This window comes from Xiphophorus hellerii, chromosome 9 (genome assembly GCF_003331165.1).
Source record: "Xiphophorus hellerii strain 12219 chromosome 9, Xiphophorus_hellerii-4.1, whole genome shotgun sequence".
Classification (NCBI taxonomy): Eukaryota; Metazoa; Chordata; class Actinopteri; order Cyprinodontiformes; family Poeciliidae; genus Xiphophorus; species Xiphophorus hellerii.
The window spans coordinates 30,589,800-30,612,788 of NC_045680.1; the positions used below are offsets into that span (position 1 = coordinate 30,589,800).

Consider the following 22,989-nt stretch of genomic DNA (forward strand, 5'->3'; position numbering starts at 1 on the left):
CAACCTGAACACAAACAGAGGAAACAGATGACCATATATGGTCATCTGTTAACAACAGGAAGTGGCATAACGGAGAAATGGGTTTAGGCACTAATGGAAGGAAGGAAGGAAGAAAGGAAGGTAGGTAGGTAGGAAGGAAGGAAGGAAAGAAAGAAGGAAGAAAAGAAGGAAAGAAAGAAAGAAAGAAAGAAAGGAAGGAAGGAAGGAAGGAAGGAAGGAAGGAAGGAAGGAAGGAAGGAAGGAAGGAAGGAAGGAAGGAAGGAAGGAAGGAAGGAAGGAAGGAAGGAAGGAAGGAAGGAAGGAAGGAAGGAAGGAAGGAAGGAAGGAAGGAAGGAAGGAAGGTGTTTAATCTGTACTTGCCCACTGTCTCTCCCTGCTGTCAGATTTGTTGCTCCTGACTTTCACGCCTGATCGGCGCCGGGACGTTCAGAGCGGGTCGCCGTTGGGACTGACGGGTCCAGAGCAGCGCCTGGTCATTTCCACGCCCTTTAGGAACATTTAATAACTTAATTTTCTGCGAATCAAACGTGGAGAATCCGCTCTCCTGTGGCCGTTCTTCACCTCCTGCTTCAGATTAAAGAGCTGCAGACGTTACAGACTCAGGTTTCTCCTTCAGGTGTTCAATGCAATTAGGAAGTTTATCTCAACCCGCGCGCCTCATCAAAGCTGCTTCCTTATCACTCCTGCAAATTTAATTAGGAGATTCCTTCTAATTACAGCAACCAGGTGACTCTCTTAGTTGTTGTTTGAGTCGAGAACATAATGAGGTTTAAGCAGCTAAAGTATGTAAGTGTGCCGTCAAAATTATGCTAATTATTAACTAGATATTAGCTTAACAACATTATAAGAAGATAATGTGTTTTACAGCTCAGTAGTTCGGCTGAAGCAGCGCAGGAATTGTTTCATTTTTTGGTGATTTATCTTCTTGTCAGGATAATCAGGTTTCATAAACCTCCAGTGGTGTTTTAGATTTCAGATGAGGTAATGCTAGTCACAAGATTTTCAACTAAATATTAATATTATATTCCTTAAAACACACATATATTGCCATTTAAGAGAGTTTTCAATCCTGATCGTCCAGACTCAGGCTGTGATTCTCTTTCACACTGCAGTGAGCCGAACGAACCGAACCTTCTGAAAAACCTGTTCCCCTCCTCACCTGTAGGGGCGCTGCACCAAAAACTACTGAAGGAAACGACGCAAAAACGTCCGAGGAAGATACAGAGCGCAACTACTTCCTTCACATATTGTAAATAAAAATGGAGCAACGTCAGATTTTTGTCTTTGGCTAAAAACCAAAAGCCCGTTCTCTTGCTAGCGCTAGATTAGCATGTTTGGTTGTAGTTACCCAGAATGCCCTGCACTGTAGTCCACTTCAATCACATATCTGTGCTACAGACTCTGTTATCAAGTGTTTACTCATTATTAAACTGTATTTTATTAACTGCTCTAAGCATTTCGGTGAGATTAACCTGCGTTTGCAAATACCTGGATAACAAACTATGGGACTCTGATCAGAGACAAATGGATCTAAACTTTAAGATTTCACTAAATTAAGGTAAATTCCTGGGGGTTTAAGGTTTTCTCCTGAACCAGTGATTTTAAACCCATATTAATCCTGTTACAAATGGCATCAGATATTCTTCTTAAACTTCATTCCACAAATATCACCACATTTTGTTCATAGTTTTACTATCAGCACATTGATTGAGTCAACTGTGGTGTCAAATAATGCAGAAAATATTTAAAAAGTGACCAATTTCCCTTTGAGAATGTTGGATATTAGGACGAAGATGGAGGGAAATCTGAATTAATTTTTCTTTTTCCATTTCCACTCCCTCTGGTGGTGGACAGCGGTACTTCAGGATATTCATTCAGGTCTAAAACCTAAATACATTTTTAATCAGTTCATACCTGATAATTGTCAACAAAATGGTTACTGAACAAAAACGCATAAAAACAGAGAACTAAAGTATTTACTGAGGCCACATTTGAAATGTAATAAACATTTTTGACACATTTAAAAGCTGAAGAAAACTTTTTAAAAAAAAAAGGTGCAGCAATTTTTTGTCTTAAACTAGAAAACTGTTTTGGTTAGTTTGCTAAGTATTTGGTTTTTATCTAAATATTAAGCTTGCAAATTACATATATGCAGTTTTAAGTTAGAAATTTAGCTTGCTAACTATTAATTGGTAGCTAAATATTTAGTTTCCTAAATAAATATTTTGTTTGTAGCAAAATATTTAATTTGTAAATTAAATATTTGGCTTAGTTACTAAATATTTATTTTAGAGGTAAATACTTCATTTGCTAATTATTTAGTTTGAAGCTAAATATTCAATTTAAAAACTAAATATTACTAAAATTTAGTAAGCAAGCTAAATAACTACATTTTTGCTTAAAAATAATTATTAATTTATAGCTAAGTATTTCATTTCTAAACTATATTTAGTTTGCTAATGTAGTTAGGAGCTAAACTTTTAGCTCTAATTAAATATTTAGTTTAAAACTGTGACATTTATAATTGACTGAATAACATGGTGAAAATATGACTGACTTTCTGTAATTGTAGGCTAAATAAACCACATTACTGCTGTTAATGTTTTACTGTAACTTTACCAACGCCACCCTGTATCTATTCTGCATTGTTTCATTTGTGATACAGATTTATACCTTAGCAGTAAGCTGGACATGATGGATGTTAACCTTAACTTCTCCCTTTCTTCCTGTTTTTCCAAGAAAGCCGTCCTGAGACAGAAATCTGATCCTCTGCTGTCAGAGCTGATGTCTGAGTGGCAGCTCATCTACCGGAGGTCAACACAGGACGAAGCGTCCTCTGATCCTCCATCCGGCGGATATTCAGCCACTCTGAGATCATTCACCCAGTCTTTCAATGTTTTCCTCTCAAAAATTTAAGTTTCTCCCCATATAGAAATAAAAACTTAAGTTTTTATCGACTAAAATTCCCTGAGCTGTAGGTTGTCAGTATAACTATTACCACAAGTCTTCTGTATTTTTTAATTTCATTATTATTACAGGATCCATTTCAGGTGGAAACATGTCTCAGGTTGGATTTTAATTCACTTTGCATGTGAAATATAAAAAAGGTCTTAAACTTTGGCCTTATTAAAGGAAAAGGATGCAATTTTTGACATTGGTGAGCCAATTATCATTGGCTATTCTAAGCAGCAACATGATTTGTTCTTCAAAAAGACTTAAATTTAATTCGAGGGCCACCGAAACTCATTTTGAGGACCACATATTGTCCCTCAACCACAGTTTGGACACTCCTGGTATCGATTTACCAAGCATGTAGTGAAATATCACATGAAAACCAGTGTTGAGCAACGTTAACCAACAATGCTGAAGTGTTACACCAGTAGACAATAATTAACGGAAGCTAGCGCTAACGCGTTAGCTAAATATCGACCCTTGAAGGACTACAACTACTACATGTTCTATAACCTTAACTAATGTATTTATGTTTTCATCTTACTTTCAACTGCCCGTGTTACACTTCGTTTCTGTATCTTTCCTGTTTATAATAGTTTTGAATGGAAAAAAAAGAGGGAAAACGTGAAGACAGGAAACGGAAGTGATGCGCCAACAGTTTTCACCCACTTCAAAGTAAGAGCATGAATATAAAATATAAAAACTACTGGCAGATTTCTTAACATGCGATAATCAAAACTCAAGATGTTGAACCTTATTCAAATGAAATATTACAAAACAGTCTGAAATATTAGCAATTAGAATTTATCCCGAAATATTCATTTAGGGGAAACTATGTGTGCTAACGCTAGCAAAAGTTTTTGCTAAAAGTTAGCATCCACTTAGCATTTTCCAGATCCTGAACTAAACACCACTGGTAATTATTACTAGGCTGCGTTTTTAAAACTGTTTCAGCTTTTCTTGTCTGCTTATAAGTAATAAAGAGCAACACCAGAGTTGTTTGGTTTTCCTTTATTTTTTTGCAGCTTTTTCTTTGTATTTTCCCTTTTTTCCCCCTTTTTTCTTGCTTTTGGCACTACATACTGACACGTTAGGTTGCTTTAAAACAAACATCTATTCAAAGCCTTCATCTTTCAGCAAGCAAAGTATGAATACAGCTAACAAAAATAAAGGTTTACAATTTATCCTCCTTACTTTACACATAAAATAAAAACACTTTTTTTCAGACCCCCTCAAAAACGGGGGCATTAAAATATTTAACATTTGTATCACAAATCAATGTAATGAGACCCAAAAACTAAAACCATAAAAACTGTACAAAAATGATAAAATTCATTTTTTTCTTCTTAAAATTGTCCATGTGATCAATTGATGCAAATAGTACATTATTTTGCTCTATTACTGATCAAGAAATCTAATTAAAATCATTTCTTCTGCTGGATGTAATTCATGTTGACTGGATGCCGAACATGAGGAACCAGTGGGAAGTTCGGATTGGGATGCACCACAGAACCTTTAAAATAGGAGAACAGAATCAGTAAAACAGCTCATTTCCCCTCCAGACCATTGATGTGAGCCGCATCCTGTGGTCCGACCTGGAGCCATGAAGGTTTTCCCGGGCTGGAAGTCGCCGTTGCCCTGCTGGATGAAGTTCTGCGGCATCCTGTAGGGCCAGGATGGAGACAGGCTGAACTGGGGGGGTTTGTTGTGCTCCCACAGCCGCGAGCCTTGGCTCAAACCTTCGAACTGGACTTGGTGGGCCGGTTCTGTGCAGAAAAACATAAAAAAATATGTTGTTTTTTTTATTTCTCAGACATTCCTGTAATCTTCTGAAGTGAACATCTGGATAATCCAGGAATGAAAGGAACAATTTTATGTTTCTTTGATGCTTGTTTTAATTACTACACTGCAAAAAATCTAAATCTTACCCAGTACTTTTGTTGAGTTTCTGGTGCAAATATCTTAGTACCATTGAAATAACAAAACTAACTTACTCGTAATTTTTAGGAAGATGTAGGTCTTTTTGCCCTTCGGCGTTGTGTGCATGGGCAAAATTTCCGGATGTAATCAACAACATGCAGAGTCTACAGAAACTCAAGGAGTGCATTGGCGGAAAAAAATCCAGATTTTCCAAAAATTAAACCTTCAAATACTAAAAATCTGATGAATTGATAACATTGATTTTGAATTCAAACTTCCCAAACAAACCAGACTTTCTAGGATTAAACCGGATTAAACTGGGCAGGTGTGAATGCACCGTTAGCATAACGGATGTTAGATTAGTATGAAGCTGCTGCTGAGCCAGCAAACAGGAAGTACCTGACTTCACCACCGTGCCGTTTCCCATCAGCGACCCCGGCTGCGCCATGTGGTTGTGCCACTGCCCGTCCCGACCCGCCGCCATGCCTATCTGCCGCCCCGCTGCCGGCTGGGCGAAGATGATGCTTGGGTCGTTCAGGTTCACGGAGCCGCCGGCCGTTCCCGTGGGGCTGCCGTTCCCCGACACAGAGCGCAGGGCAAAGGTCAGGCCGGGCGGCGACGGGCCGCCGGCGGAGGACGAGGCGAGGACGGGGCCGTGGATGGGCCAGGAGGAGGAGGCGATGTGGGGCTGATGGGAGGGCAGCAGCCCCAGGGCGCCGAGAGCGGCGGGGTGGAACTGGCCCGGGTGGGAGGAGGGGAAGCTGAAGAGGGACAGCGGGACCTGGGGGGGGCCGACGCAGCCGGGTTTACTGTGGGACGTCTGGGGGGAGCCGGAGGACAGCGGGGAGCCGTGAGGGACGGCGGCGGGCTGCGGGGAGTAGGGCGGAGTCTGACGACTGTCCGACTGAAAGAACAGAAACAGAGAACCGTGATAAATAAATAACAAAATAATCATAAACATTAATGTGATGGAGAGTTAGGGCCGGTGGAGACAGGAAGGAAAACGGTGCTGATTTCTGATGACATCAGCACCGTTTTTAATCCGACGCTTTTTCGTCGTCAATCTGACAAAAAAACTCAATCTATCTAGAAAAAACTCTGAAATTTCTTGAAAAAAACTTGAAAAAAAAATTCAAACTGAAGCACCGAATGAAGCATTTTTCAGGATCTGAAGCAGACGAACTGAAACAGTTTAAGGTGCAGCTGCTGAACTCACACATTCAGAAGGTTGTCTGGTTCTTCCTGGAGAGTCGGCCGCCGTCTGAGGGATCGGGATGGACTGGGAGTTCGCCACACTTCGCACCATCAGAGGAGCTGAAAAGCAGAAATAAAAGCTTTGCATTCATGTCCAACCCTGCAGGATCCAACCACAGCTATCAGTGTTGGTTTCTATTTGGTCAAAAGCTTTCAGATACAGAGCATTTGGATAGAAAGAGGCCCACAGCATCACAGGTACTACAACTCAATTATCAGTTAGCATGAGGAACTTTTCCAGATATTCTGCTTATATCGCAGATTGCTTTTCCACCTGACCATTTGATAAACTCAGTTTGATTTTGGACCAAAATTGTAACATTTGTTACATTTTCAGCTGCTGTGGTTCTCTTGTGTCAAACCAACCAAACGCTATCAAAAACCTGTTCCCCTCCTGGCCTGTGGGGGCGCTGCATCAAGAACCACAGAAGGAAACGACACAAAAACCTCTGAAGACACTGAGCTAAACTTCCTTCTTCAGAAAATGTAAGCAAAAAATGGAGGCGTCAGATTTTAGAGTTTGTCTTTGGCTAAAAACCATCAGTTATTTCTCCCACTAGCGCTAGCACGTTTGATTTGGTTGTTTTTACCCAGGATGGAAGAATTTGGAAGCTATTTCATTAACATCTTTAAAATGAGTTGATTGACACCAAATTGGTCTGACTGACCCTTTGACCTTTAGCTTTCACAAATAGCTCCTAAACAAAGCAGCACAAAGGGAACTGCTTGGCCTGGGGAGTGTTTTTACTGACGCACAGCCCTCTGCTTACTGGGAGCGACGGCGTTCCTCTGTTTGAGGTGGCGGTTCTCGGGACAGTCCCGCCGTACGTGTCCCATGTCCCCGCACTGGAAGCAGCGTCTGTCCTTCGGCTCCCGCTCGTCCTCCTTGGAGTCCTCGTCTTTCTCGTTTTCCTTCTTCTTCACCCTGAAGGAAAAAACGGAGAAAACAAGAAGACAAATAAAAGCCTGCAGTGTGTGAGGGTCAGGGTCCAAAACTTTGCATTATGGACACCAAATGCTTGTTTTACTGCGATTATTCTCGGAATAAGAACAGGGTTTGGGTCACTTTCTTTCAAAGTGTTTGCTTTAAAAGCTACTTAATTAGAAAAAGCTGATTTTGGTGCATCAAAGTCGAAAAGAAAAAGAAAAGCAAGCAGAAAAGGAAAACATCTGAATTTGAAATGTCAGAAATTTGAGGGAAAAAAAGTTAATTATTGGAGCTTGTAAAATTGAATATTTTTTAATTTTGTAAATTTTCCTCAATTTCAACTTTTCAAGTTCCCAAATTTCCAAGAAAATTTTCTGAGATATTTTTGGCAGAATTGTTTCTCTTTGTTTTATTTTCTACCCAGAACTGGCCCTAGTACACAATCACACAAAATTAACTAGCTAGAAACAGAAGCTTGTTTTAATCTTGATGAAAAAGTACCAAATCCATCTTCAGATTATTTCACTTACAACAAAACATTTTCCCAAGTTATAAATGAAACAAAGTTTCAGTGGAACTGGTACTTTTTTAAATCAATATTTTAAAAAACTATTGACTAAAAACAAGCTCCTAAAATGTTACTTGTAAATTAATTTGTGTTATTTCCATCATAATAAGATATTTGCACTAAAAATTGACCAAAAGTCTTTGGTAAGATTTTGTGTTTTTGCAGTGCATCTGCATCAGCACCAACACCAGACGGATCAAATTTGTGTCAGTCTTGAATTACAGTTGGAGACCGCAAAACAATCAGTCCAAGGGCCACAAATGGCCCCCGGACCACACTTTGGACACCAGGTAAAGCATGTGGTTCTTCCTCCTTCTGCCTTTAGCGTAAAGGACAAGCTGACAGAGGACGACCTGCGTCTCTTTGGGCAGTCCTTCATGTAATGTCCGATCTTCCCGCAGATCCGGCAGCAGCGGTCGTTGGGCGCCAGCTCGCCGTCGGTCAGCACCTTCGAGTCGAAGAAGTATTCCTGCAGAGGAAGGCGGCGCAGATTTAACCCAGCGGTTCATCAGGAAGCTTCAGAGGAAAAGCCGTGGAGGAACGTACCACTTCAGTGCCAGGGATGGGAATGAACGGCGTTCCAAACAGCTTCCGCCCGTTGATGAACGCCTTCATGATGAAGTTCGTCACTGAGGAGTGGAAAAAAAATCCATCCTGAGATCCAGCTTTAAATCTTGAAAGCAGAACTTCTCACATTTTTGTAATAAATCTGTGCAGAACTACAGTATCAATAAAAAAACTTCTGATAGATCTGAATTGGTTCAAATTTCATGTGTTTGGAAATGAATGTGGGGTTCCTCAAGGCTCAATCCTCAGGCCACTCTCATTCTACATGCACAACAAATAAAATCTGTTTTTTTACAACCCAGCACTGATTACCAAACTCCAAATGAAGAAACGTTGAATAATACACTGAACTTTATGATATTCTTTGATAAAAATAATTAATTCTATGCTGGATCGAATTGAAATAACTTTTTTTTGACAATAAGTTTTAATTTAAAGCTTTTCTAGCATCATCTTGTACATGGTTGTAAACTTGGCTTGTCTCCATTGTAATAAAGATGACATAATAGAAAATATAAACAAATAATATATAAAAATGGTTAAATATGAACCATATATTCAGTCAAAAAAATAGAAAAATGTGCTGCTAAAATCTGTGAGAACAGACTGGAAACATTCAAGCTGCAAAGTGTAACTTTTATAAAAATATGGTTTTAAGTATTTGCTCCATGTGGTGGCAGCTTGATATGAGACAGATGATCTGTGAAAAGAAAAATAAATTGCTCCTCTGTCTTTTCCCAGTGCTAACTAGAAACAACTAATCAGAGCCAGGAGGCGGAGCTTAGCGCTGTCAATCATCCTCCTGTTGTAAATGCTAAGGCTAGTTAGCATGGCCACTGACGACAGCAGATGTATGGTTTTTTTATTATCCGCCATTAGCATATTTAGAAGTATATACCTGAGGATGATTGACAGCGCTAAGCCCCACCTCCTGGCTCTGATTGGCTGATTTTGGTGCATTTCTTCAGTAACAGTAGCTCCGGAAGGAGATCGATCTTTTCACAGTTCGTCTCTCATAAACTGTCACAAATTGGTGGCAAGTTTTAACAAATAAGTAAAAACATATTTTTGATAAAAGTTACAAACTGAAGCTTTAAGGGCTGTGAGGGATATTAGCCAGTTATCAGTTTTATTCCTAAAATACGTCAAATTAGTGAAACTTGTGACAAATAAGAAGATAAACACCTTAAATTTGGTTTATTGGTGTTGATGTTTGGATTTTCTTTTCTTGTTTTATTCTTGAAATAGCCTTAAAACTGGATTTATGACAAATATTTAACATATTTGCTTCATTCAGTGAGATAAATCTTTAGTTTTTACACATCAAACTGCATCTGCTGGGTCAGTTTTAGTTTTACTTGAACTCCAGAATCTAAAGTATCTCAGATGATGTACGCTTATGAAGTGCAGATTTAATAAACGTGAGTCCCGTATTGTTGTTTTTCAGACTTACTTTTACGCGACACTCCAGCACCAAGATTATGATTCAAGTCAAAGGGATCTGGGAACAGAAAACATGGGAAGGTAAACCGAAGGGAGGAGTTTAGCAGCAGGTGAAAGCAAAGCTGCCTGATCACCTTCGATGGCGATGCATTTGCTAGTCCACTGTTTTTCAAATGTGGTGAGGCGTTTGTGCTGCCGGATGCTGATGACGTGCTCCTTGAAGTCGAACTCTTCGGTGTAGAAGCGAAGCAGGCCGAGCCACAGCTCCCCCACAGACTCGGTGTTGGGCTGCCAGTCGGCCAGCCGCTGACGCTGCGCAACAAGAACAAGCATCACAGCAACAAACCAGGGCTGGACAACATGGCTGAGAAACCTACCGCCATGCAAGCGTTTCACATCAGCCGATATCGATAATTATTGATGAGTTTTTTTGTTTTAAATATCTGGAATGCAGTCAAACTGGTGTCATGTCTTTCCTCTTTTATTCAGTTTTCACTTTATGCTGCTGTTTTTTTATTTTTAAGCAGTTACAAGCGACAGTGAGGAAACTTGAAACTGCTGCTGCGCACTTTACCCAGAAGGCCGTTACTAGGCAACCGGAGTTGGAGGGAACTTGAAACTGCTTTTTACCCAGCAGGTTGTTGCTAGGCAACCAAAGAGTGAGTGAGTGAGTTAGTCGACTCCACCAACCCAGCTACATCCCCCAGAATGCTGTGCGGTTCTGGATCGAAGCTTAGTGAATATTCTATCAGATGTCTATTGTTACTGATTTATTGTCCAGCCCTACATCAGAGCGCATGTCTGATAATCCTCACCAGTTTGTCCAGGTCGTCAAAGAAGAAAGCGTTCCAGCCGTCCACCATCCGCTGGGGAACCGTCTGACCGTCGAAGATCTGGAAAAGGATCGTTGGCGCTCAAAGGTTAGCTCACGTTTCAGACCCACAGTCACCGATCAGAGGGTTTTACCTCCTGCAGGACGGGGATGACCGGCGGCTGCCTCTGCTGCAGGAAGTAGAGAACCATCAGGATGTAGGCGTAAGACGAGAGGCTTCCTCTGGAGGCGTCGCCGATGTCGCAGCGCTGAGGAGACACAGAGCCCAAAAACTCTGAGAAACAACTAAAGTTAAGCAGAAAAACCGGAGGATCGTCTGGATTTCACGTTCTGGAAGAGAGCGTGAAATCCAGGCAACTAAGGACGCACCGATCTATTTTTAAAGAAATCTGAGGTCCAGTATCAGCTGATCTAATCCAAAATAAACAGCTGAACTGATCTAAAATGTTTCTTATTCAATCTTTTTTTAATGCAACTTTACATTAAAAGTTTAATTATTTACCAATAATGCAAAAATATTCACTAAATAATGTGTAGAGCACCTTTAAATTCCTCAATAAATGACACTACCAAAGCAAAGTTGCATTAAAACTTACATTAGAAGTGTCATTATATAGTGAATACTTTGCGTTATTTGGTAATTAATGACACTTTTAAAGCAAAGTTGCATTAAACGTGACATTATTTAGCGAATGGCACTTCATAAACAGTCATAAACTCTTTCATGTTAGGCATCATGTCACTCTGATGCTCAGTAGATAAAGTGTAATCGTTGTTTCTGAATTGATTTAAACAGCTGAGCGTTTCTTAACAAACCTTTGCAAACACCTTGATGGTGTATCCCAGGAACTGAACCCGGGGATCCAGCGCTGCGTACGTCGCCAGCATCCTGGTGTTGTGTTGAGCCTAAACGAACAATTTCTCCAAATCAGTTCAAAATGGAGACTTTTGAAGAGGAAGGGAGTTCCTGCAGAGGATGCTGGGAAAGCGTCCGTCACTGACCAGCGTGTTGTAGAGGCTGATGTCTCCCTCCAAACCGCTCTGTCTGTGTTCAAACTTCACGATAGGCACTTTGGCTGTAGTGATGGGCAGGATGTTCCTCAGACCTGAGCAGGAAGGGAAATATGGGAGAACATCAGTGGAAAATGTAATAAAAACCAACCATCCAATCAGCTGAACTCACCCGCATGCTTCTTCAGCACCTTGGCAAGGCCTTCGATGATTTCCTTACAGTTCAGCTTCTGTTCAGAAATGAAAGATAAAACCAGGTTACGACACGCGGTCGGCTCGTTTTATAAAACGTCTGCTCTGAACCCGCCCACCTCCGCCGTCTCGTGACCCTCCAGGGTCATGCAGATGTCGAGGTCGCTGTCACGGAAACCAAACCCGTTCTTGGAAGAGCCGAATAAGCAGAGCTGGGCTTTATCTGCAGCAGAAAGACATCACAAAAATAGTTTTATTTACATTCAAAGACATGCTGATTAACAGAAGGCGACAAAAAGCAAGTTTCTAATCAGATTAATTGGAAGAAAAAGTTTAAGGAGAAACTCAGAGTTTTAACAGTAAAAATAACATTTCCTATAATAATAATAATCCTGTCAGTTTGGGATTCTTAACATCATAAATTGGAATTTAATGAGTTAATAATAAATCAAAATTCTTGTTCTTAAATTATGTTCAATTATGTAAACCAAAACTTTTTCACCAACATTAAGAATAATTGCCTTAAAACAAGCTCTCACGTCTTAATGAAAAGTCATTTATAAGTTAGTTTTGTGTTATTTAAAATGTACTGAGATAAATGCATTAGAAATGTTTTTGCAAGTTTTGTAAGTTTTTGTCAATGATCTAAAAGGAAGCATTTTACTTTTATTTCATTTATTTTATTAATGAAATTACATTTTTTTATTTATTTCATTGTTAATTTTTGATGGACAAATCTTCAGCAGTAGCTGTGGATTTAGCCGTTTCCTCACCGTTGTACTCCTTCCTTATGAACCGCTCCAGACCAGCCAGGATCTGCTCCCTGTTCTGCTGCTCGAAGTGCGACGGCGACAGTTTATCTGCAACGATTCAGTCACACGGAAGGATGAGGCCTCAGCGCTTGGCTGCTGTTAGCGTTAGCCGGCCGTACGTACAGTAGCAGAATCTGCAGAGTCCGTCCAGAATGTTCCTGAAGCGCTCGTTCATGGGAGGCAGCGGCTTCAGCTCGATCTTCTTGAAGTCTTCGGGACATTCGTCCTTCAGGTGGCCGTCCCGCTTGCAGATGCTGCAGACGACGGTCGGAGGCTGGAGACACAAAAACCGGACAAAATTCACGTACCGTGATAAAATCTGGTTTTATTAAATTTATTTTTGGCTTTCTTTTATGAAATAGAAATTACAAATTATAGAAATTCTTTTTTTAAAGTGTTTTTTATTTAAATCATCCCTTCTGCTAGTTGTACAACGGAGTATCAAGATACGAGCAAAAATTGTTTAATTACGAGAACATAGTCATAATATTCGGAAAAAAAAACAACATAATTTTACCAGAAAAATCATTGAAATTATTGAGAAGCTCCAATAAGTTTGGATTTTAAGTTTCAATAAGTAAAATCGTTTAGCTCAGTTCCTGTAATTCTTCACAATAGTTGTTTGCATGATTGTTTCAAAGTCCTGTTACTAATAATAATAATTTGATGTGTTAAAAGATTTAAATATTAGTTGTAAAACTTATGCTGAAGTATGACTTCATAAGATGGTCAACATTTTTATTTTTTCAACGACTCTCCTAATCTGACTCTATTCTGGTAATTTTATGACTTTATTGTTGTTTGCAGGGCTGTCATAATTTACTTTGCTGGACGATAAAGCAAAATTATTTGCTGAAAATGATTGAGATAAACAATAATGTCGTCACTTTGATAGTAGTACGTTTTAAAACTGGGACTGAAAATCATCTTAAATATCTCATATGGTGATTTTCAGCCATCTTGTCCAGCTCTTCATCCTGGTTGTTCTGAATGTGTGATTTACCTTCCCACCAGTGAAAATCATCTTATCAAACACGTAGTGCAGGTCAGCAGGCCCCTGCTCCTCTTCCTCCTCTTCCTCCTCGCTGTCCAGCAGCCCTTTGGCCGATGACGACGGTTTGCTCCCATCGTTCAGAACCAAATCATCCAGACTCTTCTCCAGATCTGAACCGTCCTCATCGTCCCCGCTGTCGTCCTCTCTCTGACTTCCTTCAGGTTTCTCGTTGTCCTCCTGTCCCTCCGGTCTCCGTCCAACCTCGTCTCCTCCCGTCTTCTTGGCGCCTCTCCTCTGAGGACAGGCGAAGTATTTGTAGGCGCTGCGGAAACGCTCCTGGATGTACTCGAACACCATCTGGCTGTTCAGGCTCCGCGCAACGTTTCTCTTCAAGGCAAACGGATCTGGAACCAGAAAACAAATCGTGAGTTCCTGTGCTTCTTCCCAACCGGTTCTGTGACTCGGGTTGTTCTCACCTTCGATGGCAAGGCGGCGGCGGGGCCAGTTCTTGGCGTCCCTGGAGAGGAGCTCCTTCAGGCGGATGCTGATGATGTTCTCCTCCAGAGGAAACTCAAGCGTGTAGAAACGGAGAAGCTCCAGCCACAGCTGGCCCAGCGAAGCGCCTTTCCCTTCGCCCAGCGTCAGGCGGCTCTGAGAGGAAGCAGCCAGAGTCAGACTGAGGGAGAGTTCACACCTCACATTCAGCAGAATCGGTCCGATTGGAGACCAAAACTGCAACATTTTTTTACATTTTCCAATTCAAACCAACCAAACCCTTTGAGCAACCTGTTCCCCTCCTGGCCTGTGGGGGCGCTGCAACAAGAACCACTGAAGGAAACAACACAAAAACCTCTGAAGACACTGAGAGCAACTTCCTTCTTCATGAAATTGGTTGGAGGATTTCTTTGTTGTAAAAGACCTCAACTCATTTGTCGTCTTAACACTAGCCTAGCATGTTTGTTTTGGTTGTTTTTACCCAGAATGCCCTGCGGTAGAACTGGGCAATAAATTAATAAAAACCCTTAATCTTACCACAACGGCATCAAATGGACTTTGAAACACGCTACTAGTTAGGCCGGTTTTATCAGACTCCAGTCCGTTTGTCTAGAAAGTCCGGTTCATTTGGGGAGTTGTGAATGCTAATCAAACTGAAAAGCTAACTCTGCTCCGCCTGCAAACCTCGGTCTGGGTTCAGTTGAAGTGAACTCTGGTGCAGTTTGAATGCATAGGTGAACGCCAAGCAGACTGGAGACCGCTCCAAAAGCAGGAAGTAGACTACAGTGCATGGCATTCTGGGTAAATACAACCAAAACAAGCGTGCTAGCTTAGTGCTAGCAGGAGAAATTACCTGTGATCTTTTGGCAAATTCTAATAATCGCTAAAATCTGACGCTACTCCATTTTTGTTTACATTTTCTGAAGAAGAAAATTGTGTTCTGCATCTTCAGAGGTTTTTGTGTCGTTTCCTTCAGCGGTTCTTGGTGCAGCGCCCCCACAGGCCAGGAGGGGAACAGGTTGGTTTGACTCAGAGCAGAGAAAGAGAGAACCACAGGAGCTGGAGACGTAACAGCTTTGGTCCCAAACTGAGCTGAATCTACCGAACTATCAGGAGTGAAAACTCACCAGGCCCTCTGTGTGGCGAGCGTCATCAGACTTCTTCTGCTCCGGTTTTGATGCTCCTTCTGCTTTGGATTCGTTCCGGTTCTCCCCTCGTCCCTCCGTGGAGGTCGGAGGTCGCTGCTCCCACTTGACGAACATGTCCAGAACTATTCCAGTCAGATGATACTCGTCCACTCGCTTCACGTCGAAGCCGTCGATCTGAAACAGACGATTCAGAGGCGTTAGAGAGGCTTTTCAGAAAAATCTATTTTTACTCTGCAGGATTGCTAAATTCAGCATGAATCGGTTTAACAGCAAGAACAAAATCACTAAATGCTTAATACAACGGAGTTTAAAGGTCAAAGTAAGGAAAAAATGTTTTAATTATGAGGCTAAAGACAATATATTTTGAGAATAAATTCATAATATGAGAATCAACCTTCTTGCTGCAGGTTTGCTGAATTCCTCTGTTAGAGAAAATTATTCTTTAATAGTTATTCTTTTTCCTGTCTGTTATATTGAATAAAATCCAGTATTTTTGTGATTCTCCCACCCAGGATCCCAGGTAGACGGGGAGGACGGGATCGCTCCTCTGCTGCAGGAAGAAGATGACCATGAGGGCGAAGGAATACGACGGGATGCCGCCTTCAGCCTGGCAGTCGATGTGACACAGCTGGAGAGAAAAGCAACAAAAACAACACAAATTCTCATTCAACTGTTCCGTCATTGTCTGGTTTTAAACTGATTCTATTGAATTAAAGCACAGAGTGCCGCTTTTAGTGACTTCACTATAAGGATTTAGTGTTAGTGGTTCATTTTGTTAAATATAAATCACTAAACTAAACAGAGTTTTGATTAAAATATTTTCACCAAAGGAAAAAAATTGTTTGAACTTCAGTTTAACGTCCAAAACATCTGATAAGTAGAGCTTTACTGACACAAAAACACTGAAATCTGTCTGTTTTTCTTCCTGAAGGAAAGAAAATAGGAAGGAAGAAGGAAATTTAAAAAGAAATGAAGTAAATGTTTTCATCTTCAGCTTCTTTCTCACTCAGAGTGGAAACGCATTTCTAAGGAAACTCAGCATCTGGTCCTTAGGATGCTGCTAACAGGGAGAAGCTAACAGCTAGCAGCTAAAGGCTAACAGCTAGAAGCTAAAGGCTAACAGCTAGCAGCTAAAGGCTAACAGCTAGCAGCTGCACCAGCTGACCTCCACCTTACAGCAGATGAAGATCTCTGGCCTCCTCTGCTTCAGAAACACCAGCAGGGGGCGCCATCCTTACCCTCGCCCAGTAGCGGAAGGCCAGGACCAGTGGAACCAGTCTGGGCTCCAGTTTAGCCAGAGCAGCCAGGTGATTGGTGGTGAGGCAGGCGACATCATTTCCTGCGCTCACTTTACAGATCAGGCCGCTGAGCGAAAACAGAAAGCAGAAAAACTGAGCCAGTCACCCTGGAAGCTCATGATCATAAAAATAAAGATTTTCTGACCTGCTGCGATCCCGACAGAACACAGCGGGAACTTTGGAGTGAAAATCCGACTCAACTTCTGAATATTCAGCTAACAGGAAACAAGAAAACATCAGAATTATGTTCAAAAGAAACAGGAGTCATTAAAAACTATGGCAACGGGACAAACTAAGAAACATTTTTAATGATGAGAATAAAGTCAGAATATTACTTCAATAATAATACAAGTTCAAATTATTACCAGATTAAATTCAAAATACGAGAATAAAGTCATACAACAAAAAGTTTAAATTATACAAAATATTGTCAGAAAAACACGAGAAAAATGTCGTAAAGTAAAATTGCAATAATATGAGAATAACGTAACTCAAGAATAAGATTCTAGTAATACAATAAAGTCATAATAATGCTCTAAAGTATTATTGAATTTGAATAATACAAGAATAAAGTCACAAGACAGATTCGGAATAAAAAGAAGTCATAAAAATACAAAAATAAAGTCATATTACCAGAATAAAGTGGTATGACAACAATGTGAAAATAAATTTTTTTATAATATGAGAATAAAGTTACACAACAAAGTAAAAAAAAAAGAAAATAAAGTCTAAATAATTCCAAAATAAAGTCTAAATATTAGGAGAAATGAAGAAATGAACTTTAAAATCAAATGAGGAACGCTGAGCATCTTAAGTTACACTTTACTTTATTCTGATAATGTTTTTATTCTCAAAATAAAAATAAAAAATTAGTCTGACTCTGTTGCTTTGTGATATTTTATTTGTCTAAATTTCACAGAAACAAACAATAAAATGAAGCAGAGAAAGAAAAACCTACGTCTGTTTTTGAGGATTCCCAGAACCTGAATCAGAACCTCAGGTTGTGTCATCTGAAGAAAGAAAGATTTATGAGATTTATGACAGAAAGATAAATAAAAACAGAAACAGAAGTTAAATAAAAATATAAACAGAAGATGAAAAATAAATGAAAACGGAAACAGAATTGGACTCAGACTGACGGTGGAGGGGTAGGTGACGTCGACGTTGATGTCGCTCGTCTTGAAGGCGAACCGTGTGAGACAGGAACCGTAGAGCCGGAGGGAACAGGCTGCAGAGAAACATCAGATCTCAGTCTGAGCTGGAGCGTCAGCTGATGATGTCACAACCAGGAGACCGACCTGACAGGTGCGTCTTTATGACCTCCTCCATCCGCGCCACGACGGACGTCCGCACCTCGAAGTCCCGCTCTGAGATCCCCTGCTGCCTGGCCGTCTCCATGACGGCGGCGTCCACCGCCCGCAGCTGGCCAGCAGAGGGCGCCGGCAGCGCCCGCAGCTCCGTCTCCTCCTGCTTCTCCTGCAGGGGGCGCCACCACAACGTCAACCAACCGACACAGACAGGAAGGCCGGGCGAAGTTAACGACGCATCAACGATTTTCAACTGTTTTCATTTATTCAGCCCATAAGTTACTTTCGTAATTACAATAATAAGTTAATTAATAAACACGAAAACGAAGGATATCAATAATTTTAGTGTGTTTTAGTTTTATAAACATATCGATGTCGTTCAGTCAGTAGATGTAGCTTCATTCATTTTTTTTATTTCAGTTAATAAAAATCTTTTCTCTATTTCCGTTTTCATTAGTTTTAATAAACTGTAATGTTTAGTATGACACAACAAATACCAAATGAAACAAAAACTAACATAAAATCAGTTTTCTGCAAACGAGTGACTTTGTTTTTGGTGTTTCAAGAAACTAATTCTCCATTTTTGGACTTTTGTGATCCATGTTGGCAAATCAGTTCCTGCGTGTTTACATCGTTCCTCTCAAAAAACAAATGAAAGAAAAGTTCAATGTTGCGAATATATTAGGACTTTAACATTTGGGATGAAGGAAAGCGGCGGTACGAACCGTCATGTTCTTCTTGTGGCGTTTCTCCTTGATGTGCTTGTAGGCTCCGTGGACGTTCTCGATGTGCACAGAGCAAACTTTGCACAAGTACTGGTAGTTTGGGTACTCAGGGGACGGCTGGGGAACAGGGAGGCTTCGTTAGCAAACAAAAACGTTTCCAGCTTAAAGGAAATAATCAATATGTTGTCTAAAAAGACAAAGAGTTACTGATCTAGAAACACATTTCTAGGCTAGTTAGCGTTAGCTTTATGAACACATTTTTGAGAAACAAAAGTTTGCTTCTCGTACAGAAAAAAATAAAGTACACCTTCTGTAAAAATGTTGAGGTTTAGTTGATCAGAATATAATAAAAAAAGATGCGATCAACACCGGATCGATACGACTCAGGAGGGAAAGTCCAAACTACGATTCTGTGACGTAAAACAGGGAAAACACGGAGGAAACGTGTGAAAGAAAGAAGCAGCGTTTTCCTCCCTGTCTGAGCTCACTGCTGACGTCAGCTTCAAACCGATCAGAACCGTTTCTATAGTAACCGGATCAGTTTTCAATGATAAGTAAAGGTGCATGTAGTTTCTTAGTTTTGCGTTGCTGATTAAAGATGGATCAGTAACCTGTCAGATTATCTGAGCGCGTTACCTTGGCGACCCGGTGGATGTGATCTCTGTGGAGCCGCTCCTCCACCTGCCGCAGACCCAGCTGCTGCTCCGCCTCCTCCGCCGCCAGCCGCGCCTCCTCCCCCGCCTGCGCAGACGGGCGCGCCGCAGCCGCAGCTTTCACCGCTGCAGAAACACACAGAACACACACACATCAGATATAAACCCCCCGCAGCGTGACGTCACACACACACGATCCAGATTCCTGCTGCAGGGGAAAAGCTGCCGGCTAACGACGGCTAGCATCGGCTTTCGCTGTTATCAACATAAGGAGATAAATATTAAATGTACACCTGATACGTAAAAGACAAAGGGACGCAGGGCTAATAATTACCAACATTATAACAAAATAAATTGATTAATAAAATGATAATTAGTTGCAGACCTAATTACGCCTCAGCAGATTAGTATGGAAGAAGATTAGGCCCACTGGACTAGAAAAGAATTTTACTTCTTATAATTTTGAGTATTTCGTCTCAGAATTTTAAATTTTCTGAGAATTTAGATTTTTTTTTTTTTTTCCCAAATTCTGACTTTAATCTTCTCAGATCAAAAGTCTGAACTCTGAGAAAAAGTCAGATTTTTGCTCTAATTCTCTTCCATAATCTTAAGACTTTTATGGGAAATTAAAATTTTTTAAAACTCGTATAAAACTTGAGTTATGACTGTAAGTTCTGTCCGTGTCGCTCGGCTGCAGCTGAACTCATATTTATTTAATAAACGTTGTGAAGGGAACCGAGCGACCCACCGTGGGATTTCTCTCTCGCTGTGGCCCCTGTGGAGCCTTTCGCCCGTTCAGGAGTGACGGGCGGGACCGGAGCGCCCTCTGCTGGCTGGGCCGTTTTGGACTCGGCCGCCTTCCCTTTGCCTCTCTCCCCAGAACCGGTCCGGCCGCTCAGCCTGGACGGACGACTTTTCTTCTTCTCAAGGGAGTTTTCTGGGAAAGCGCCGGCCGCCGTGCGGCTCGCCACGCCGCCGCCGCTCCGCTCGTCTTTGGCGGCGGTGAGGTTCTCCTTGCTGCGCAGCGCTGACTTGACGCCATCTTTGTTTGGCTTCTGAGCGGACGACACCTTGGCTCCTCTGGACTGGGACGGTTTGACCGTTTTCACTGAACTGACGGACTCGTCCATCGCTCCGGTCCTTCTGCTCCCCACCAAGTCGGACCTGAACATCAGAACCAGGAAGAACATCAGTATCGTCTTCGGTATCATCGTTATCGGAGCATCGATTACTAATATGATCCCAAACTAGGGCTGGGCCATAAATCAATTTTATTAAATAATCACATTTTTGGTTTTGAAAATATTATTTTTAGAAAGTCAGGATTTTTTCCACCAATGAACTCTTTGTGTTTCCATAGTTCAGAGTGAGGGCGGCCATTTTGTTTTACAATTTATTTAATGAGTTTTGCTGGACGATAAATTGATACAGAAGTTATTGCAATAATAATATTGGTGTTTTCAGACATTTTTCAAGTAATATAATGATGATGAGATAATAATGCAGTTTCTTAAAAATCAATACACTTTAAATTCTAATGAAGATTTAACACTGGAACTGGGAAACATTTTAAAAATGCAAATTAAACAAACAAAACAACCAAAACAACAATAATTAAAATGGATCATGTTGGACAGAAGTATCAAATTATTGAATTTAAAGAAAACATTTGTGACATTTGTATGCAGAAACAACTACAGAAAAACAAAACTCTGATGATTCAATAAGCTTCATATTACATATTTTTGCACCAAAGTTCGTAATAATAAACACTGAGCCTCTTTAAATGTGTATTTGTCGGAAATTTTAAATTGACATTTGTCACTGTATATAAAATAGGCCAGCAAATATTGCAGCAGGCGTATTGTGAGGGAATGCAAAACTTATTGCCAGGGAATGCAAAAGAAAAGTTTTTCCCCCACGTCTCCTTGGGGGCTCCGTATTAAATATGCATAAAAAAATTAACCCATCCAAATTTAATCTGATCAAAATGTGTTTTTTTCTTTACAGTTAAAGTGAATAATATGTTGGGTTTTGTGTCAATTAAAGTTTTTCAACTCTGGTTTTGCTAACAAAATAATGCCATAGCCTAGCAAAACATATATAGAAATATATATTTTAAGTATTTAAAGCCAAATTCATTGCTTAAAGACAATTAAAAGAAGATTACAGAAAGAATCAAAAGTTACATTATGAAGTGGAAAACATAAAAGTTTTCTCACTTCGATGTCAAGTGTCAAACTGCTAAAATAAAAATGTATTTCATTTGTGACCAACTTTTTTCGGAAATTCGCATAAACATTTAATAAAAATCAACCCTTTTCCCCCTTTTGTCTCTTTATTTTCTCTCAGGTTTTTGCAGCAGACCGTGAACTGGTTTCACACCAGTTAGATTGTAAAGCCTTCAAAAATAAAACTGCAACTGGCAGCGCAGAACTCAAAGAAAACAGGAAGTAAATCCCTAGTTATGCACTTCAATTAGATATTACAAACAACCATAACAACAACAACAATAATAGTAGCAATTATTGTTAATAAATACAAATAAACTTACTGTCTGTAAGGGATGTTAGTAGTTTCATGTGAGGTTGAAACTGATCTTTCAACAGAAACAAAAACGAAACTGGCAGCAATTCATGTCAGACTGAATCACCAGAAAGCATCAATGTGAAGCTAAGTTTCATTTTTTGCACCACCTGGGTTTCATGTTCAGTGTTTAGGACAGAAACTAAGAACTTCCAGACGGGGGGAAGGGAGGATTGCGATGGTGGAGCTCACATAACGTCTGATCCGCAATAGCAACAAGTTTAATTAAAAAGAACGGGTTAAAATCAGGAAAGGTTTCCTGCTCCTCTGGCTGCGTTTCAACTTTCAACTGACTTTCTTGGAGACTCTTTGCGTAGCCGAGTTAGCTGAAGACTAGCCAATGCTAACTGCTATGCCCGGGTCGTAAATAACACTGGCACCCAAATGCCACAGAGCATCGGGTCACCTGAGAACAGGAAGCCTCTCAGCATTACGGCACTAAAGAGCGGGAAAATAACTCACTCTGGGCGCTGAAGCTGCTCCGGGATTATTGTTCAGTTGGCTCCATAGTTCTGTTTTACATGATGTTGTTCCAATCCCACGGCCCTGATCCGAACAGCGACCACTGACGCCATGTTAATACATTACCCCGCTGCACTGTGGGAGTTAGCATTGTGCTACTCGTGACCGAGCCGGCTCGATGTGCCCACTCGGTTAAGGAGCTGATTCGTTTTTTTTCAATTCAGTTCAATAATACCTTATTAATCCCAAAGGAAATTAAATGTTTTCGTTACTCATTTCACCCAACTATCTTCAAAGAGTTGTTGACTGAAGGCTGTTACTGTATGACGGTCTTATAACTAGCATGACACGCTAATAGATGAGCTTCAGGTCAATAGAAGAGAATTGAATAGATTTTTTAAAATTTAGTTTAGTTCATTTAGCAAAATTAAAATACAGATGTAAAAAAACAGTATAGAAAATATGTAATCCAAGTATACAATCCGTATAAATTTCTAAAATGCAATCATACAAAAAAACAAAATCACATCACATCAAGGGTATGAGAATATATATATATATATATATATACTGTATATATATATAGTTATCAAAAATAACATAACATATAAATATAACATATTCTGATCCAAAGGAATGTGCAAATGAATGACTTTTTTTTAACCAATAAACAGACTATTTACTAAATATGAAAATAAAACTCTGCAATTACAAGCAAAAATTTGATTTCAGATTAGAAAAACTGTAAATACCTGTGCAAATACATGTCATCACCACCTGGCGCTCCTTTCTGGAAGGTCTGGCAGAGAGATGTTGGAGTAGGGGATACAGTCGATGGAAGA

At 40.4% G+C, this 22,989-nt stretch overlaps 1 protein-coding gene across 1 annotated transcript; it reads right to left on the reverse strand.

Annotated features, from left to right (window-relative positions):
- Positions 1-3,947: 3,947 nt before the first annotated feature.
- tut4 (terminal uridylyl transferase 4) lies at positions 3,948-22,290 on the reverse strand. Its single transcript, XM_032572382.1, has 30 exons — positions 22,148-22,290; positions 19,848-20,263; positions 19,083-19,225; positions 18,447-18,563; positions 17,713-17,890; positions 17,554-17,642; positions 17,373-17,424; positions 16,560-16,629; positions 16,355-16,481; positions 15,625-15,744; positions 15,096-15,290; positions 13,950-14,124; positions 13,483-13,877; positions 12,603-12,753; positions 12,441-12,527; positions 11,787-11,890; positions 11,648-11,705; positions 11,467-11,570; positions 11,281-11,370; positions 10,599-10,712; positions 10,448-10,525; positions 9,767-9,944; positions 9,643-9,690; positions 8,169-8,251; positions 7,976-8,091; positions 6,897-7,051; positions 6,089-6,186; positions 5,272-5,776; positions 4,548-4,718; positions 3,948-4,465 (listed from the first exon to the last, which is right to left on the reverse strand). Exons 2-30 carry the CDS (start codon positions 20,227-20,229, stop codon positions 4,377-4,379), a joined length of 4,272 nt encoding a protein of 1,423 aa, XP_032428273.1. The 5' UTR covers positions 20,230-20,263; positions 22,148-22,290; the 3' UTR covers positions 3,948-4,376.
- Positions 22,291-22,989: the final 699 nt, after the last annotated feature.